The 18,140-nt window shown below is 41.3% G+C and overlaps 1 protein-coding gene across 4 annotated transcripts in view; it reads left to right on the top strand.

Annotated features, from left to right (window-relative positions):
- The window catches only part of NUF2 (NUF2 component of NDC80 kinetochore complex), a 35,639-nt gene that overhangs the window by 1,132 nt on the left and 16,367 nt on the right, over positions 1-18,140 (top strand). Inside the window, exons 1-14 of one of the 4 annotated variants that reach the window (XR_009819342.1) lie at positions 282-404; positions 1,832-1,906; positions 2,123-2,199; positions 2,870-2,931; positions 3,339-3,436; positions 4,032-4,105; positions 5,910-6,006; positions 6,960-7,022; positions 7,739-7,876; positions 8,751-8,891; positions 9,665-9,840; positions 11,586-11,721; positions 12,729-13,048; positions 13,186-13,631. Coding sequence is in view for 2 of the 4 variants with exons in the window: in XM_010201730.2 (XP_010200032.1) it covers positions 282-404; positions 1,832-1,906; positions 2,123-2,199; positions 2,870-2,931; positions 3,339-3,436; positions 4,032-4,105; positions 5,910-6,006; positions 6,960-7,022; positions 7,739-7,876; positions 8,751-8,891; positions 9,665-9,840; positions 11,586-11,721; positions 12,729-12,878 (1,410 nt within the window). In the remaining 2 variants the exon portion in view is untranslated. Of the gene's footprint in view, positions 1-281; positions 405-1,831; positions 1,907-2,122; positions 2,200-2,869; positions 2,932-3,338; positions 3,437-4,031; positions 4,106-5,909; positions 6,007-6,959; positions 7,023-7,738; positions 7,877-8,750; positions 8,892-9,664; positions 9,841-11,585; positions 11,722-12,728; positions 13,632-18,140 lie in introns of those variants that run through there. The other 3 variants (XR_009819341.1, XM_010201730.2, XM_062003316.1) reach the window with 3 other exon arrangements.

Below are 18,140 nucleotides of genomic sequence, written 5' to 3'. Positions count from 1 at the left end.
CCGCCCGGCACAGGCGAGGCGGCGGCGCCGGCCGTGAGGGGCGGCCGGGCGGGGCGCAGCGGGACCCGCGTCCGCCGCCAGCAGCAGCCCCGCCCCTAGCGGCTAACGGCCGTCGCTCGACGGGGCTCGCCAAGCTCCGCCCCCTCCCGCGGGCGCGGGCGCGATTGGCCGTCGGCGGGGTGTCGCGTGACGCGGCGGGGCGGGGCAGGCGCGCGCCAGATTCAAGCGGCGGGCCCGGAGCCGCCGCTCGTGCGCCGTCAGGTTCTCGCCCCTCCGCCGCTATGGACACGCTGACTTTCCCCCGCTACAGCCTCGACGACATCATCAGCTACCTCCGCAGCCACATCCTGACGGGTGCCGAGGCACGGAACCTGGTCAAGGCTGACGTATTCGGTAACCCCAAGGTGCGTGAGGAAGTCTGGGGAGGCCGCGGCCTGCTCCTCGCCCGGTGCTCCTTCATCCCTCCCTTTCGCGGGGGATCGGATGGTTTCTTGGGTGGTCACTCTCCCGTCTACGCTTAGAGCTTCTTCCTTCAGGCTGAGGAAGAGTTGCGCAAGGCTTACCAGGGAGTGGGCTCTCAAGTGGACAAACGTGACGTTACGTGATCTGTCTCAGTTCTGTGGGCACTGGGTTAAAGTAGCCACCGTGTTTGGTACAGTGTCGTGGTTTCAAGAGCTTGCTTAATCAGCCAGTGCTTTTAAACCAGTCTGGTAAATATCCCTCTGCTGGCCTTTTTTTTTTTTCTTGTCTGGGTCTGAGCATTAATGATGGTGCAGGCTTAATGTAACCTCAACAGACAAAGAAGTGACTTTAAAGTTGACTTGATGCCTCAACATGATTTCTTGGGCTGCTGTATAAGTGCTTGTGCCTGCTGAAGGGGGAAGCTTCATGTTCCCTGCTTGTTTGGGGAAGGATGGGATGATTGTTTTTAAGAAACAAGATCCATGTGAATTAATCTTGAATTAGCATGGTAAATGAATAACTTTTGGTGTGCGGGTATTTTTTTTCCCCCCCTTCATTTTAATAATGTGATGTAAGAGTATTCTTTGCTATGGGCTTATAGTTTTTGTGACCCTTTTTTTAGATTTTTAGTGTTCCTCACTTTGCAAACTGCTTAGTGAGCAGCAGTGTAATGAGAAACACTGCCTAGCTGTGGCAGTGCTGTGTCTGAGCCGATTGTTGTCTCTTATAATACTGACGTGTGGAACAAACTCTATAACACAGTTAAGGGTTATAAAGTAGGTCTGTATTGTGCCGGGAGGTGCAAGGGAGGTAGTTCTGCCCAGCTCACACACCCTATTCTCTAGCAAAGGGCTACTTACAGGGTACAGGTAGGGGTATGCATAAGCACCTACTACATATTCATGAACTAATAAGTCCTCTTTGAGCTTACCCTTGTTCAGTGTCTCTGATAGATTTCCAGGCAATGGAGCAGGATGCAAACAATTCTGTTTTCCACAATTCCAAGTCCTCCTTATCCACAGCTGTCTTCACACCAGCTTATTAGTTATCTGCTTATTAGTTATCTTCAAGGCCTTTACTAACGAGTGATTTGAATTCCAGTGAGCTGAGGTTTCTTATCATGTTGTTAGTTTACAGTGAATCCTGTCTTTCTAACTTTCTCAGGCCTTTCCCTTCTGTATGTCTGCTTTTGCCCATCAATACAATTATGACATAGTACTGCTTGGACTGCAAACTGATGGAAAATGAAACTTTGTGGCTTGGTGAAGTTAGCCTTTGTGTTAAAGGCAGAACTGCTTTTATGGTCTAGTCTGAGAACCTTGAATAATCAATCGTATGGAATAGTGATTCACGTCCTTTCTTTCTGCAGCATGAGGTTTTACACATGATTTACATGAGGATCCTGCAGAAGGTATATGGAATCCGCCTGGAGCGTTTCTACATGGTATGTCTGTAGTGGCAGGTGAAAGGAAAAACAAATGCACTTACTTCAACATTTAGTTTATCTTCTTGTTAGTAAATGACAAGTAGCTTACTGTTTTCTGTCTTGTAATTGCATGATTGTGAACTTAGAAATTCTGCCTGTTTTATATTGTGGGAAAAAAAATCCATGTGTATTTAAATATTGTCTACTTATCCATTGACTTTTTTTAATCTTTAGATGCCAGTCAACGTTGACATAATGTATCCACAGATATTTGAAGGCTTTCTACCTGTTTGTAACTTGTATATTCACATGTAAGTAGAAGATGCTGCATTTGTTCAGTTGCTACTCCTTGTAAGGATGCATTTTACTAGAAGTAGTGTGGCTTTCTGCCTTTTTGCCACTGGTTTGGCTTGGAGCAAAGGAAAATTTACAGATGAATAGGGGACAGCATTGTTTAATAGAATAAAATTCTCAACAGGCAAACATTTTGTCAAACTAAGTATACTAACCCAGTAATCCAGCCTCATCAAGATGGAGTGTGAATCTATACTTTGGATGGCTAGAGGGTCATATTTCCACCTAGATGAGCTATTTTAAGTACCTATAGTGTAAGTCTGCTGTCTGAATTCTGTGTGGATATCTTTGTTGGAATGAGGGGAGTGTTAGACTTCAAGCTTCATTTCAGCTGAGTGCATGATTAGCTAAGAGTTAAAGTGTAGGAATTCCCTAATTAGACTGAGAAGTTGTTCTACGTGCAAGTACTTTCTTTATGGAAATCTTTGTGAGATGCCTGAAGAATACAGTTTTATAATGCTGATGTGTGTGTGGAGTCCTATTGTGTTATTCTCATGAGACTTGCTGTTGTCCTGTGCTTGCTGTATGAATGCTCTGGGATGAGAGGACAAGATCTGTTTTGTAGTAACTGAATATAGCACAAAAAATGGTCACTGCAGCTGAGGTGGTGTTTTGTTTTCCTTGCAGGGAGCGCTTACTTCCAGTGTGTCGGGTCAATGATTTTCAAATTGCTGATGTTTTAAACCCAAGTAAGCAAATTCATTGTAATCCTTGTGTGTTCTGGCATGGCGGGCATCACTTGATAGCCAGGTGCTTTTTCTCGTTTGGTGTAGCCAAATGGATATCTCTTATGGAGAACTGTCCCAGGTTTCCAGATACTCTGTCTTCAGAGCTGTAGGTGAAGATTGACACTTTCTCCCTGACTTCTGTTTCATAGAGAGGCTGCATGTCAGAGTCTTTGTCACAGGTGCTGCTTCATTTGTCAAATTGCATAGAATTGCTAAGTCATAGCAAGCTCAGGAAGAGGAAAAACTAAGTTGGATTCTGTTTTGAAGTTTCTATCTCTTCTGAGAATTATGTTTTGCCCAACTATTTTCTTAGTCATCGTAATGCATGGAGAAACCAGAATAGTGATGACTTACAATTGCCATTGCAGAAACAAAGAGGACAGCTCGCTTCTTGAGTGGCATTATCAACTTTGTGAACTTCAGAGAACATCGACGTGCAGTCTATTTGGAGTTACAACTGAACTACGTAAGACTGAGTGCCGTGTTACTCTAGATAGCTACTTGTATATCGTATTAACCTACCACTGGGAGCATAAATGTTGTTTAACTGCATGTTTAAGTAACATATTGCAATCTTAAATCTAGCCAAGGAATACAGGATAGTACCAGTTTAATACCATGTAAAACTTGTACAACTGTGTAGCATGTTATAAGCACACACAGCTCCTGTAAATAGGTTAATTAGAAAAGCCCTTGCAAAGCTCTTGAGGAAACATTTCAGTTTAGAAAACTGCATGAGACTGTCGACATCCTAAAGGTTTCTATATGACCGTGACCAAGTTATTACTTAGGCTGTTGTCTGAAGTTTTTGTCCATAACTCATTTGATGGTTTAGCTTGGTAAAGAAGGGTTCAACACATCGTTCTTTTGAGAAAGGATAGATATAGCAATTGGTAGACTGGGGCTGGAGTTGCAGATGGCTTCTCTTCCAAATACGTCAGTAGTCCAGAGGTGGTGCATTTCATGTGAAATAATGACAAGTAGGGCCCTAATGTAGGCCTCGGGGGGGAAAAAATGTATTAATCTAAAATGAAAAATACCTCTGAATATTTAATTTGCAGACGTTGGCTATGGAGAAACGCCAACAACTGGAGACCGCAAATCAGGAGGCAGCAGCGAAGCTGGAGAAACTGAAGTGAGTATGAGGAGTGAGTACTGGGAGAGGTGCCACTAGACTTTTCATTCAGTGTGCACCATCTCAACAGGCTGTAGTGATAGGCTGGGGTCAGTTGTAGGAGGCGTAACAAGACCAAGTGCTGCATCCTGCACTTAGGCCACAGCAACCCCGTGCAACCCTACAGGCTTGGGGATGGGGGGGGGGCTGGAAAGCTGCCTGGTGGGAAAGGGCCTGGGAGTGTTGGTTGACAATTGCCAGAAAGAGTCAACAGTGTGACTAGGTGGCCAAGAAGGCCAATAGCATTCTGACTTGTATCAGAAATAGTGTCCTGTAGAACCAGGAAAGTGATAGTCCTCCAGTACTCGGTACTGGTGAGGCTGCACCTCAAATACTGTGTTCAGTTTTGGGCCCCTCACTACAGGAGGGACATTGAGGAGCTGCAGTCCAACAAAGCTGGATCAGGAATGCCAGTTTGAGGAGTGGCTGAGGGAAATGAAGTGTTTTAGTCTTGAGAAGAGGAGGCTGAGGGGAGACCCTGTTGCTCTTGACAACTCTCTGACAGGAGATTGTAGTGAGTTGTCTTTTCCCAAGTAACAGATATTAGGACAAGAAGAAGCAGCCTCACTTTGTGCCAGGGGAGGTTTAGGTTGGATATTGGTAAAGAGTTCTTCACCAAAAGGGTTGTCAAGTATGGAACTGTCTGCTTAGGGAAGTAGTTGAGTCACCATCCTTGGAGGCATCTAAAAGCATGTAGATGTGGCACTTAAGGACATGGTTTAGTGGTGGACTGGACAGTGTTAGGTTAACAGTTGGATGTGATCTTTAGGATCTCTCTAACCTGATGATTCCGTATGGATTGCCAAAATGGAAAGAGACTAGTTAATCTGTGTGATGTGATGGAAATGTTTGATAACTACTATAGCAACTTTCAATTTGAGCAGACTTATCTTCTCCTTTGGCCCTTGTCTGACTCTGCTGGTTAGCCTCCCTGGGAAATAAGCCAGAAAATAGGGATGTTGCTGTTGGTTGTGCTCAGAGATACAGAAGTAGATTTACTGGCATTAAGATGGAAGAGTTTCTGGCGGAAAATAAACATGTGACTTTGGGAGCATAGGGTTGCTTTGAGAGGATACTGGATTCTTGTATGTTGGAGACTATGGTGAAACTTCTTGCTGTTCTACTTGAGTATTAGTGATAGGTCTCTATCTCTTCAATAGCTGTAGGAAGCCCATCTTTAACTTAATAGATGAGTCAAGTTGTCCTTGGTTATTTGATGTGCTTGCCTCATTCTCTGTTTCAGACCATTTAGTCCTACTGCCTGTGGCTTTGCACCGTTAACTTTTGTTTTGCCTGTGGATAATAGGATGAAGAGAGAGCTAGCTTCTGAGAGAGCTTTCAAAACAGTGTGGGTTGTTTTTTTCCTCTGATAGCTGCACTTGATTTGTGCTGGACAGGAAGTTCTTTGGGTCTACCTGTAGGTCTACCGTAATACAAAGTGTCTCTATGTCAGGTAACACTAGGCAAATTTGATAAATGAAAATCACCATGAAAGTTGATGGGAGTGTTGTTCTTTTGTGCTTTGCTTTAGCTGATCTTTAAACTTAGTTCCTTTTTATGCTTACCAAAACAGCTCTTTAGATTGTGTTTCAACTGCAGAATCTTACAACCAGAGGAAAGCAAGATGCATTAATTTGAGACCATCTTGTCCTGAGTGATAAAGTTACTGCTTATAAACTCTTTGGAGAGAGTGATAGTTTTATCTACTGTTTTCTGACCTGACTAAGGATGTCTGAAAGTGTCCGGTATCTTTACTTTTGCATAGCACTGTTCCAGTTGAACATCAGGCAGAGGTGAAGCAACTGACAGAGAGCATTCGAGAACTGGAGCAAGTTCTAAGGCAAGACTATCGTCGGAAACAAGTATGACCTTGTTTTATATTTCTCTGAAATGCTGCTATGGCTTCTAATCATGGATGTTCCTTATTTCTGTTGACTTTGTTCCACTCCCCTTCCTTCTACAAAGGCTGAAGGGACTTTTACTGATGTAAAACAAAAGTCGTTATACCACAATGATTTGTCTAAAGCCTAGCACTGACTCTGCACTTCGCTGTAAGGAATGTGAAACATGCCTGAAATCAGTCTTGGAGAACAAAGTGTGTATTGGGCTTTTTCTTTTTGAAATGAAGTACTGCAGTGACTTGGGAGATAGCTGTATCATTGTTCAGAGGTGGGATGTGTATGTTTCCCTTTGTTTTCTACCTGAATTGGAAGAATTGGAACTGGAGGTGAGCCATGGCAGGAAATTAGGCCTAAAAAGGGTCACCCAAGGGAATAGGTGGCAAAAAGAGTAGAGTTCATTGCAGGGGTAACTTTCCAGCAATGGCAACTTGCCTCTAAGGTCTCACAGGTGACCTTCTCAGCTACTTTGGAAAACAATGACATAAAATCTATATAGTTAATTTGGTTGGGTTTTTTTTGGTCATGTGAAGTCATCTTTCTACTATTAACGATATACTTGACTTATATATTATTGGGGACCTTGTATTAACTTAGTTTATTATTCAGAACAGTGCCTCTGGCAAAGAAGATTGTGTGTGTCTAATGCTGCCAGTGTCAGTAAGAAGAGTAGTAGTCTGTCATTTTCCCCTCTTCCCAGTTACCTACTGCTGGCTGCATCCCTAGTGCTCCCAGTGGCTTTTATGAGAATGTCCTCTGCCCTTGTCTTTTAAATCTTATAGACTGCATTTGTTTCTGCTAGCTCTGGCACTCCAAAGAAACCATAAATGGGATTTTTCTTGTAGACAGATCTGATAGAAGAGTAAAGGAGGTAGCAGTTGTAGAGGTGCTTATTTAAATCTTGTTGCTTTTTATAGACAGCTTTGCAAGAGGTGATTTCACAAAAGAAGTCAGATATTGCAGAGAGAACCCGAAAGCTGGTAAGTACCCATCTGAAAGACCATCTCTCTTTCTAGGATCAAATTCTTTTTGGAGCCGAGTGACACTCGGCTGGTGGTTACTAGTATTTTAAAAAACAGATCTGACTGCTTTTTTCTCCTAAGGATGCTTTATTGTAGTAGCTTGTTGTTAACGTGAAATACACCTCTCTGCAATGTAAAGCCCTGTCAATGTTTAGGAAGCTGATCCTGTTAAAGGCAAGAAATGTAGACTTCTGAGAAGCTATGGGCTTCCCTCAGTGCATAGGATGGCTCATGAGGCAGCCACTGACTCGGTGGGGACAAACCAGGATGTTTTTGAGAGGTTTGACAGGGAGATTGTTGCTCTCCTACCAGGTTGATACAGCTAGCTCAGCAGTCCTGCAGTGATTGCCTGTGTTTCCCTAGGTGAAGGAAAGAGTTGCTAGTGATACATATTAGCTGACAAGGTCTTTGTGGAGTGCTGGTTAAATGCTATTCTTGTGACTCAGTATTGCACCTCTTTGAGCATGTTCAGGGAGCAAAATAGACTATGAACTACTGTGGAGAATGTTAATGCTGTTTAAAGGAATTGATTTTTAACACAAACTTCCTAATGAGGAATGACTTAAACCAGAAAAGAACCTGTCTAGCCATAAGGTCCTGGCAAACCATGCTTTACAGTTCCTCTTTGTTCACTTAACATTGCTGGCATTGAAAGTGTTTGTCTTGTTAACTAGAATGAGCTCAAAGTGTTAATGGCTGCTTTGAAAGAAGAACAAGAGCAGCTGAAATCAAAAATTGTGGAGAGTCCAGAGGAACTGAAAAATTACAAAGAACTAATGAAAGAGAATGTTAAGAAGCTCAAGAAATCCAAGGTGAGGTTTTCCTTTGCCTACACAAGGAGATATTCTGTTGTCAAAAGCACATGCTTTTCTGCACTGTCATCATCCAGAACTGCTTCTTGAATGACTTCTACTTCTAGTCAAAAATCAACAGAGCAGTGGTTAGTCTGAAATGAAGTCACAACTTCAGAGAAAATTGAAGGCTGTGGGGGTTATTTTAGTTTAGCTTTTGTGGGGTTTTTTATTTGTTGGTGGCTTTTTGCTTTGAAAAGCAGGATTGCAGTCACTGCTGCTTTGTCCTTGTTGAGTAACCGTCTAGTTGTGAAATGAGGTGTAGAACTCTTGAATCTGTTATACTTGTCTGGCGGTTTGCTCTCAGGAGATGAATATTTGGGCAGCTCACAAGTGTCTTTGCATTTAAAACGAAGGATTCATAGTGTTTCTGTTATCATTCACCGTTTTAGGAACACTGTGATGTCCATGTTTGTAGTTCATGATCACTCATGCATCAATGAAGCTTATGTAACTTTGTCTCCCTAGGTATTTTTGTTCCAAAGTATGCTTTATTGCTGTCATTGCAGACATCTGTCTTTATCATGCTTTACCTAACCGCTGTTTTAACAGTATGGAATTTCTTCACTGTACAGCTTTTTTTTTAGTCGTGAAAGCCCTTGCAACAAGCTAGTTAGTTGAGCATAAAACATTTACATGTCACCTTTTCCTGTGCTTTCCAAACAAATGATTTTTTTAATACAAACTGAAGATCTCATTTCAGTAACTACTAAATATTAATTTTAGAGTATATTAAACAATGAGGTAGTGGATACCAAAGTCAATAGGCATTAAAACTATACAAAGGAACTGCTGAACACTAAAGCCCTTTATTAATAGTCTTTTCTCTTTAAAGCGAGAAATTATTGAGAAATATGAAGCTTATAGAGACCTAGTTGAAGTTCTCCCATCGTGCCAACTGGAGGTGCAGTTATATCAAAAGAAGATGGAAAGACAGAGAGCAAATGTGGAGAGGCTGGCCAGTGTATTATCAGAGGTTTGTATTATCCAAATTTTATCTGGTTAGGGAGAATTTAATGTCAAAGCAAGATAGTTGATCATCAATAAATGTCTGCATCTTGAAAGCTCCATCTCCTCCCCCAAAAGGAAGAATTTTGATAACTTCAAAGTCTCATTCTTAAATACAGAGCTGCTGCTGTGCCACTAGCTAATGCACTATTGACCACTTGAAATAGTCAAAGCCTTTGTTGCCATAGAAACCTAACCTAAAATAGTTTGAACTGTCTTGGCACTGTTGGTAAGAAATGATGGAAGAAAAGTGAGATCCAGTTTCTTCTGCCTAGAGAGCAGAAACTGAGAGTAAAAAAATTGCCACTTCAGGAAGAGTCATGTCTTCAGTGCCTTGAACTTTATTAATATTACTAAGCCAGCCTTTCCCTGATGAAATGTTTGTCACAATGCATACCTTGCTATTTACTGCTCAATTTTGGAAGAGTGCAATTGTTGGGAGCATTTGCAAAATGGTGTGCAGTCTGATTGGGTATTTGTGTAACGCTTGTTCAAATCACTTTTGGCTGAGAGCTATAGCAGAACTCATAGTACCTCCTGAAAATAATTCTAAGTGATATGGGTCTTATTAGTTTGGATGTATTTAAAACTAGGTAAGACTATTAAACTGGGATTTAACTGGGAGAATTAATTAGTAATCAGAACTCCAGAAAGCAGAAATCTAGTTCTAATTGTAGTAAACTATTGGAGTATACTGTTTTGCTAACTTCCTTCATTTAATTTAATACTTCTATACTCTAGGTCAGAAATCTGGAGGACCAGCTTGAGAGTGCTCAGATAGAGCTGAAAAAGGGGAAGACAGATGAGATGTCCTTAAAGAGACTGGTCACTGCAAAACAGGAGAAGCTGTCTACAGCTGAAATAAGGATAAAAAAGAAGCGTGAGGATGTTGAGCAATATAAGCAGGCTGTGTTTGAGTACGGATGAGTTGACATTTCTGCCTGATACTACTTTATGTCTTTGTTACGTGCTACCAAAGTTTGTGTCTGGTACAAACATGTAGCTTAGCAGTAAGAAGAAAATGAGTGATGTGGGATAGCTTTGTATGAAGGAGACCAGTAATGCTGCAGGCAGGGACTTGGGGTCTCAAATCAATAATTGCAATGTGACTTGACAGCAATTCTTTTATTGGAGCACTAATTTAATTTATAATGCTTATTCTTGATTCTTTTATCTTCTTAAAGAGAATGTCACATTGGGATAATTTTCCAACTTATCAGACTTCAACAAAGCCCCATTTGCCTTTCATGAATTTTTCATAATTTCCCTTGCCACTTCTGCTCATTATCAAAGATGTTCAAGACCCATGGGGAAATGGGGCTCGTATCTCAGAGGAGTATTATCCTGACATGATGCTTCCAAAACAAAAGGAAAAGTGTCATTTGATCAAAGCCTCTTAGCCCATCTTGCTTCATACTGCATGCTAAAGGCAAGCTGCAAGGCAGTGTTTACAGCACAGCAGTTGCTTCTGCAGCACCAAACTGTAGCCTTGTAAGGCCCTGGCTTTGCTGTGAGATTAGAAGTGCTGAGCTGTTAGAGAGAAAGCTTGTTCTAGAATGGTTTTTATACATGGATACAGAAGGGGATATGAGAAATTACTGAGTGAATGGAAAAGAGCTTTTTCCACATAGCTTTGAGAGTCAACTAAGACTTAGTCATGCTGATAAGGCTTGTGCAAATGTGTAAATTGGCAGCAAGATTCCCAGGCTTCCTTTGCTCTTTGCTTAGTGATTGTACCAACTAGAGGTACAATACACTAAGCTACTTTTCCTCCCACTCTAATAAAGAATGAAAAGGATCCAATCTAATGCTACTTTATATTAAAGGTTGCTGCTATGTATCTGTTTTTAATGTGTTAATATATTTCCCTTGAATTATTAAAATTAGATGCTTTGCTAAGCAAGAGGAGAAGGGAGGTAGCTTTGGTTTGAAAACAAGTTTTCACTGGTGAATAACAGAATGTGTCCCGACTCTTCCCTTGAGTGGAAGACGTAAGTAGGCCCTTGCTAACTGTGAGTGATTTCAGCCATTTTTTAGAGAAAGCAGCTGCTACAGTTCCAAGTAATTATTGTACAAATGCTCAGTGTAAACTGGGAGGTGTTTTTTTTTTTTAACTTCCAAGTCAGAGTAGATCTCCTGTTCTCACACTAACCTTTTCCTGATTACATGGCAGCTCATAGTTGGAGCTATCTGTATTTACCTGCAAGCAGGGGAAATACTACTTGTTTTTTCATTGGGATGCAGTGAAACAATGGACTGGAAGTTGCAAATAACATATGTAGATGAATGAGATTAGAACTCTAATTTGGTGGGAGGAGATCTGTTGCTAAGGGAAATGTGTGACTTTCATTTATGCTGAAACTTCAAGTGTAGCTGTATTGCTTTTAACCTGGCCCAATGGCTGACTTTTAGTCAGGGCTCTTCCCTGATACTTGTACCTGACAGCAACTGAGAATCTTCAACATACTCTGATTGGAATTTCACTTCTTGTTGTTCTAGTTTAAGAACTGGGCAAATTTCCAAGCAAATACATTCTATACAGCATTGTTTATAGAAGCTGTTAGTTTCATGCTTATAAAATAGAATCTTTTCTTGTGGTGGGCTTAAGATTAATCTGGAATTAGTCAAATGACTCAGTACTAACTTTTTCTTCCACCTTTAGATATTGTAACAGAGTTCAGGAGAAAAGGGGTGCTGTATATGATAAAGTGACAGCGATTCACAAGGAAATCCAGCAGACAAGGTTCAAAATTCAGCAGCTGAAAGAGAATGCTGAAAAAGAAGAAATGAAAGCAAAGGTGAGGTGGTTGATTTTTTTTTTTTTTTTTTTTTTTGAGGCATTTTATCCCCTAAAGGAATCCTACTTGGTATTCTCAAAACTGTTGTTTTTTGTGTTTTTTTTTTTTTTTTTTTAGCTTGGGCTATATAGCTGATAAAAGAATACTTATTGGCCCTCAAACTGAGTAGGCTGAGCAGGTGGTGGTTTGGGTGGACAGCAGGAAGGAGAACATGTCTTACTTGGGGTTCTCCTGAGTTGCTAGGGCTAGTTCTCATCACTGTAGACTGTATAGATGGCCCACAGGTGCATTCTCCTACAGACCTGGGAGAAAAGACTCTGGAATGGTGTGATTGCCCAGTATTTTGGGAGATAAAATTAAACTTGTCTTCCCACCTCTGCCTGTAGCAGATGGTATGCTAGTTCCATGATGTCTGTTTTTATGTCGTGGTACTTCTAGCTCTAAACAGTGTTTTTTCTTTTATTGTTTGTCCCCTGGGACCTTACTTGTGAGACTTTGTGTTGTTGTGGTGAGCAGTACTGTACTCCTCTCAACAGCCTCTCTCAAATACAGGACCACTTGCCATGTCACAAACCCTTTCCTCCTAAGATATCAGGAAGAATACTGTCCACCTCAGCTTTGGAAAGAAATCCTGATGGGTTGGGAACAGGGAGTTATGTTCTACCTGTAACATCTCATCATGTTGGTTCATTACTGTTCATGCTGGTAGTATACACTAGTAGTAGTCACAGTGACAGAGACATTGGTGACAAACATTAACATAGAATAGAGTTGTAGTGTGAGTACTGGGCTAGTGCTAGTTGTTTGACCATCTTAGTAACATGGGGGTTTTGCTTGTGACTGCTCTTCTGATGTTTTAACTTCTCTCTGTTCTATGAATGCTGCTGCTTAAGCCAGGGATGAGGTACCTTTGAAATGACTTGATCATAGACCACTCTCACCTATATCCTTACAAAGCAGACTTTAACTTTACTGATGGGAAATTTTTTTTTATCTCCTCTTTGTAGGAAATATACTTAAATCTGAAAGCTGGGTTGGAGAAGCACCATGATTCTCTCATTAAGACTGCAGAGAGTTATGCAGCCTCAAGAGAAGATAAAATTGCTGAGTTGAAGAAGTGGCTACTGAGAGTTCAGACTCCTGGAAGTAGCTCTTAGACCATCTTCATTTGTGTTCTACTTTCATTATGTTTATGCTCATATCTGAACTGAGAAGAGCTTGTGCTTTGTATGAGCTGGATAATCATTCCAGGAAAAAAACTTTGTCAGAATGTGTCAGAAAACATTTAACTTTCTAGACAGATCCTGCTGTAAGCTCACTAATGTGGGTAAGGGAACACTTGGCTTAGCCTGTTTGTATTGTTGCTGTCAGTTTCTGAATTTAGGGGTAATAATGCAAGTCTTGCTGATAGCAAATTGCTTGCCATTTAGGCAGAATCTTGCTTTTTCTTTTTTTTTTTGGTAGAAACTGTTCTGCAAACTTTGATCTAGGAAGACCTGATGCTTTGGTCTGGCCTGAATGGACATGCTGTTCAAGATGAGTCAGGTGACATTCCAGTACCAATATTCAATTGATATTAAATCCAGATGGAGCAGTAGCATCCATGTAAGTGCACTCTCAGTGTGAATATTGGTGAGTGTAAACACTCATGAGTATCATTTCAGTTAAAAGTACAGTATCTCTAGGTTCTTGAAGTCACTGCTTCTGCTCTGTGGGGTATTGAACTCTTCTGTGTTTTATTAGGAACTCTGTGTGTGAGTGCTTAGCCCTATTAAAAAGAAATACATAGATGAGTATTTTGTACCTTAACTTGTGATGATACTCAGTTTGCCACAGTGGTTATAATTATTTCAAAAAATAAAATGTTAATTTTAAAAGATGGTTACTATAAAGATATTGAGCTGTATTTCTGAGCTGTATTCACTGTCCCAACTGGCTTGGCGTGTCCCAACTGGCTTGATGTGACATAACATTCCAGTTCAAAACCTCACATTTGTACATGTGCAGGAATGTGTGCTGCTAGAGTTTTTTAGAATGAAGGAAGGAGGATTCAAGTCTGTATAGATAATATCTTTCTGGTTTTGTTTAATTCTTCAAGTTCTCTGTTAGCTAGAGGTGTTATCAAGTCAGTGGGGAATAGCAGGTGATCATTGCTCCTAAAGCTCTTACTGAGGCATCAGACCCTTCTAATGTTTTACTGAAGTTTTTTTTCTTATACTGTAGCATGTGAAAGTCTGTGTTAATCTGCAACTCTTAACCTAGTACAAAGCTTCTCATACAATTTTCCCACTGCCCTCAATAGTCTGTGTGATGGGATGTGTGCAGCACAACTTTGTACTCACTTAAAGTGTGTGTGCTCTTCATCCCAGCAGTCTTGCAGTGTTGGACAGCAGCATCTGCTGTATAGACTTGCAAAAGGCAGATGCTTTTTCCAATAGCTAAAGATGTTAAGTACATGCAAGGCATAGAAAAACTCTTTATGGATTTCAAGCTCTAGGCCACACATGGAATAATTACCGATGTTTTGGGTGTTGTGCTTGGAAAGTGAGGTTTTTTTAATGAATCTTTGCATGGACTTCAGTGTGACACAGATACTATCTGCAGGAAGATGTTCCTTCTCATTGGCAGTACTTGCTAATGAACTTGATGTTTGTGCAAAACTGATAATTTTTAAGTATTCACAGACTCACAATATTATAAAATTCTTGAAGACAGATGACAAGGCTTGTGTAGACTTTTCCCTGAGCTTTCTTGAGCTATCCCTGCATCTCATAGAATCATAGAACAGTAGGGGCTGGAAGGAACCTTTGGAGATCGTCTAGTCCAAAACCAGTATGGCTTCTATCCCAGCTTGACAAGGTACTGGAAGGCAAGCACTCCTCCTATTAACTTCCCTGAGAATTTGGGGTGTGGCTTATCTTTCTTTTTTTGTGAGTCACTTGTGTGACTTGGTATTCTATAAATATAGGTGTAGTACCTGCTTCCTCATAAAGACTGGCTGGAGGCTGAGCTCCACAGCCTGGATGTTTCAGCAGCTCTTAGAAGAAAAGATTTCCAGAATCTTCAAATAGATACTGCAAGGGATTCATTCCAGGAGATGATCTTCATAGGGTAAACTTACTGCCTTTCAGGAAACTGCATGTAAAGATCAACATTCTTAGACTAGAGAGAACACGCTTGTGTTCGCTAGGTTCTCAGGAACCTGCAGGATGAAGAAAATGCTAGTTTGTTTCCTGCTGTCAGGGGCTTTGCAACACCAGCTGATGGGTCAAATAAAAGCCTTAATTTCCTGAAGAAACAGAACTTCTGATTTCCAGGGAGAAACTGATGTATTTCCACTACGTTCTCGTATTTTGAATGACCTGTCTATTTATAGGTACAACCAAATAAAACCTAATCAAAACTATATTTTACCTAGACATAATGGATTCTGAGGTGTCAGTACTACATTTCAAGAACTTCTATTTATCTCAAACCATATGTCAAGGCAGTGGGGGGGAGTTTGTGTGACCCCAGTAGCAGGGAAGGTGATGTGCGGAACAAACTGTAACACAGGTAAGGGTTATAAAGCTGGTCTGTATTGTGCTGACGGGTACAAGGGAGATCATTCTGCCCAGCTCACACACCCTATTGTCTAACAAAAGGCTACTTAAGGGTACAGGTAGGGGTATGCATAAGTGCCTATTACATATTCATGACCTTGTTTAGGAGGGCTCTGATCTAATGTGTGTCCTGTTTAGTTTTGATATTGCCTTAGAGAATTCTTAGCTCCTTTATGCTGCCCTTTCCGCTTGCTAGTTCATCTGGTCCTTGGTTGGACTGTGGGGCCTTTTGGCACTTCAGGGTTCAGAGCCATAGCCTGATCTGGCTTCTAGCCTATGTATATGTACACTGCCTGTAGTATCTGGGTCAAATGATATTTTGGAGGCGTCTTTAAAACAAGCAAAACCCAAACCCCACCAACAGTGGTGACAATGGTATTTGTGACTACATCTTACACCCAGCACAGGGATAATTTAAGGGTGAATTATTTAGCAGGGCAGAAATACAGACTGTGTGCATAACTATATTTGCAACTAGATAGAAGGTTTAAAGAAGAATATGAAGAATATTCTTAGCTCCCAATCCCGGAAGTAAACATGTAATTTCTACTTAGGTCGAATGCTCAATATGAAGATATTAGTCTAGTAATATATGTATAGTGTATCTCCTTCTCTTAGTATATAGGGCATTAAGTAACTTTAGTTTCCCACCTGGGCAAAAATAGTTTGTTGTAACTGTTTCATCCAAGTCCTTAACACTCTTCTTGTGCCTATTTTTTATTAAGTTAAACCAACTTTGGTATTGTTGCACATAGAAGAGGTAGTAATGGTAAGATAAGAAATGGGTGGACAACTTAGATTATGGCTTGGCACCATATGTGAACATGAACAAGACTTTAAGAGGCTGTGTGACATCTCTCTCCTGTTTGTGTGTCTTGCTGCTCCTTTCCTTGTGAAGAAAGGATGGAAGCCTCTCTTTCACTCCCTTGTCTTTACTCCAGTCTTCCTGGAATGAAGATTCAGAACTCTCTCTCAGAAGCCCCCTTTCCATGAGGCGCTGGGCAGTGTGTCGGGCTGGGGTAGATGGGAAAGTTTGTGAGTTTTCAACAACGTTTGCTGGGAAGTGTCTGCTTCGATGGGGATGAAGCTGAGTAGGGGCGTGTGGCCACGCGGTGGGGCTGTTGGCACAGGCAGTGCTGGGAAATTCACCTTTGTTTCTGCCATAGCTTCGAGGAAGCCAAAGGAAACTTGCTGAATCCTCAGCCCCAGCGTTAAGGACTTTGCAGCCTGACATTCATGTGCTCTAGGAATAGCCAGCACCAGCTACGCTTACAACTTTTTTTTTTTTTTTTATAAAGACTTTAGGCACCTGAGAGTCAGCTTTGCACAAAGACCATCCAAACCACTGCAAAGAACGGCAGTGTCCTTGGTGGTGGTTTCCACCTGGAGGATGTGAAAGCTGTTCTGAGGTTGGCAGTACCCATGAAACCATGTTGCATTATGCAAGTGATAGGGCTCAACTTTTGAAGTGCTGTTTTACCTTTAGTAAAGCTTGCTCAGGCACTGAAGCACCTTAAGCTTTGGAGACCCAGTGCCAGCTAACCGATAGATGTTTCCATCTGAGGATATGACCCTTTATACCGCTGAAGTCAGAGCTAGTCTGGAGAAAGGAGATAATAGACTTGGCACTTGGTTAAGTGTAAAAAGCTCATACACATGGAGCTGTGCTCTGATGTGAGGTGAACTGTGTAAGTTGTAAGGTTGTGAGGTGCAGAACAAAAGAATGGGATCTGGAAGATAAATGCTCTTGTGTATTGAAGTCTTGTATTTAGAAGGAGATTTTCCTTTTGGAAAGATTCTCTTGATGATTCCATCAGACTTGTTAAAGATAATCCTTCTTATTACAAGAAAGCAAAGTAAATGGGTACAGATACCTGGGAATAAAAACAAGAAAAATTTCGAGCTGAATACCCAAATTCTCTTTGCCTGCAAAGTGCCTCATTTTCCAAAGCTGATCCTTGGAGCCTTCTAAATGGGGACAACTGTATGTCACATGTTGAAACTCCGTAGCATTTCACACTTAATTGGTCTCCTGTGACATTCAAGGGACCCTCTTAATTTGTGGTATTTTTTGTTTTGACGTTTCTGTGAGAATGCTTGCAGAATGCCAGTGGACTTTCTTGATGCCAATGGATGCAAGAAAATACATGGTAGGTAGGCACCAGCACTGCTGCAGTACACTTCAGTTTCTTCAACCACCAAAGTTTTGTGTGCTCTCCTGCTGTTTTATCAATCACTGCATGATAACAGTAGAATGACTCCAGGGTGGCAAAACCCAGTAGCAGTTCTGAAAAACTGCACTGTAATGTCTCACAAGGTAGAGACCAAGTTTTTATTTTGTGTATGTGCATGACTTGATGGGCATTGGGTTGGGTTTGTTCCTCTTATTCCTTATCATCTCATGCCACTTCTTTTTTGTAGTGCCAGGTTTGGCTGTTGCTGTGCTATCTATTGTATCACAGTCCCTGATAGTCTTTACCCTACAGTGCTGACAATCTAAAAGAGATAGTGGGACAAGTAAGGTGAAAAGACCCTTCTGCGGCCTTGCCAAGTATCACTTCCCAAGTGTGATTCTTTACCAGTTTGTAGTAGTATTGCTAAATTCTCTTCTGGCATCCTCATCTGGCATGTATAGTCACTGGTGGAGGCCTGGGCTATCTAACACAGAAGAATCCCCAGGATCTTGTTTCTTTTCTGACTGTGTTCCTTGCTTTGATGTGGCTGTCTGACCCTACTGCAAATACCTGGTTTATTTCAAGGAGTTTTAGGTTGCTTTTTGGGTTTGGTTTTGCTTCCTAAACAGAAAGCTCACACACA

This window comes from Colius striatus, chromosome 10, assembly GCF_028858725.1.
Source record: "Colius striatus isolate bColStr4 chromosome 10, bColStr4.1.hap1, whole genome shotgun sequence".
Lineage (NCBI taxonomy): Eukaryota > Metazoa > Chordata > Aves > Coliiformes > Coliidae > Colius > Colius striatus.
Note: the sequence above shows the minus strand (reverse complement) of the source record. Positions and strands in the feature narration are given on the sequence as shown.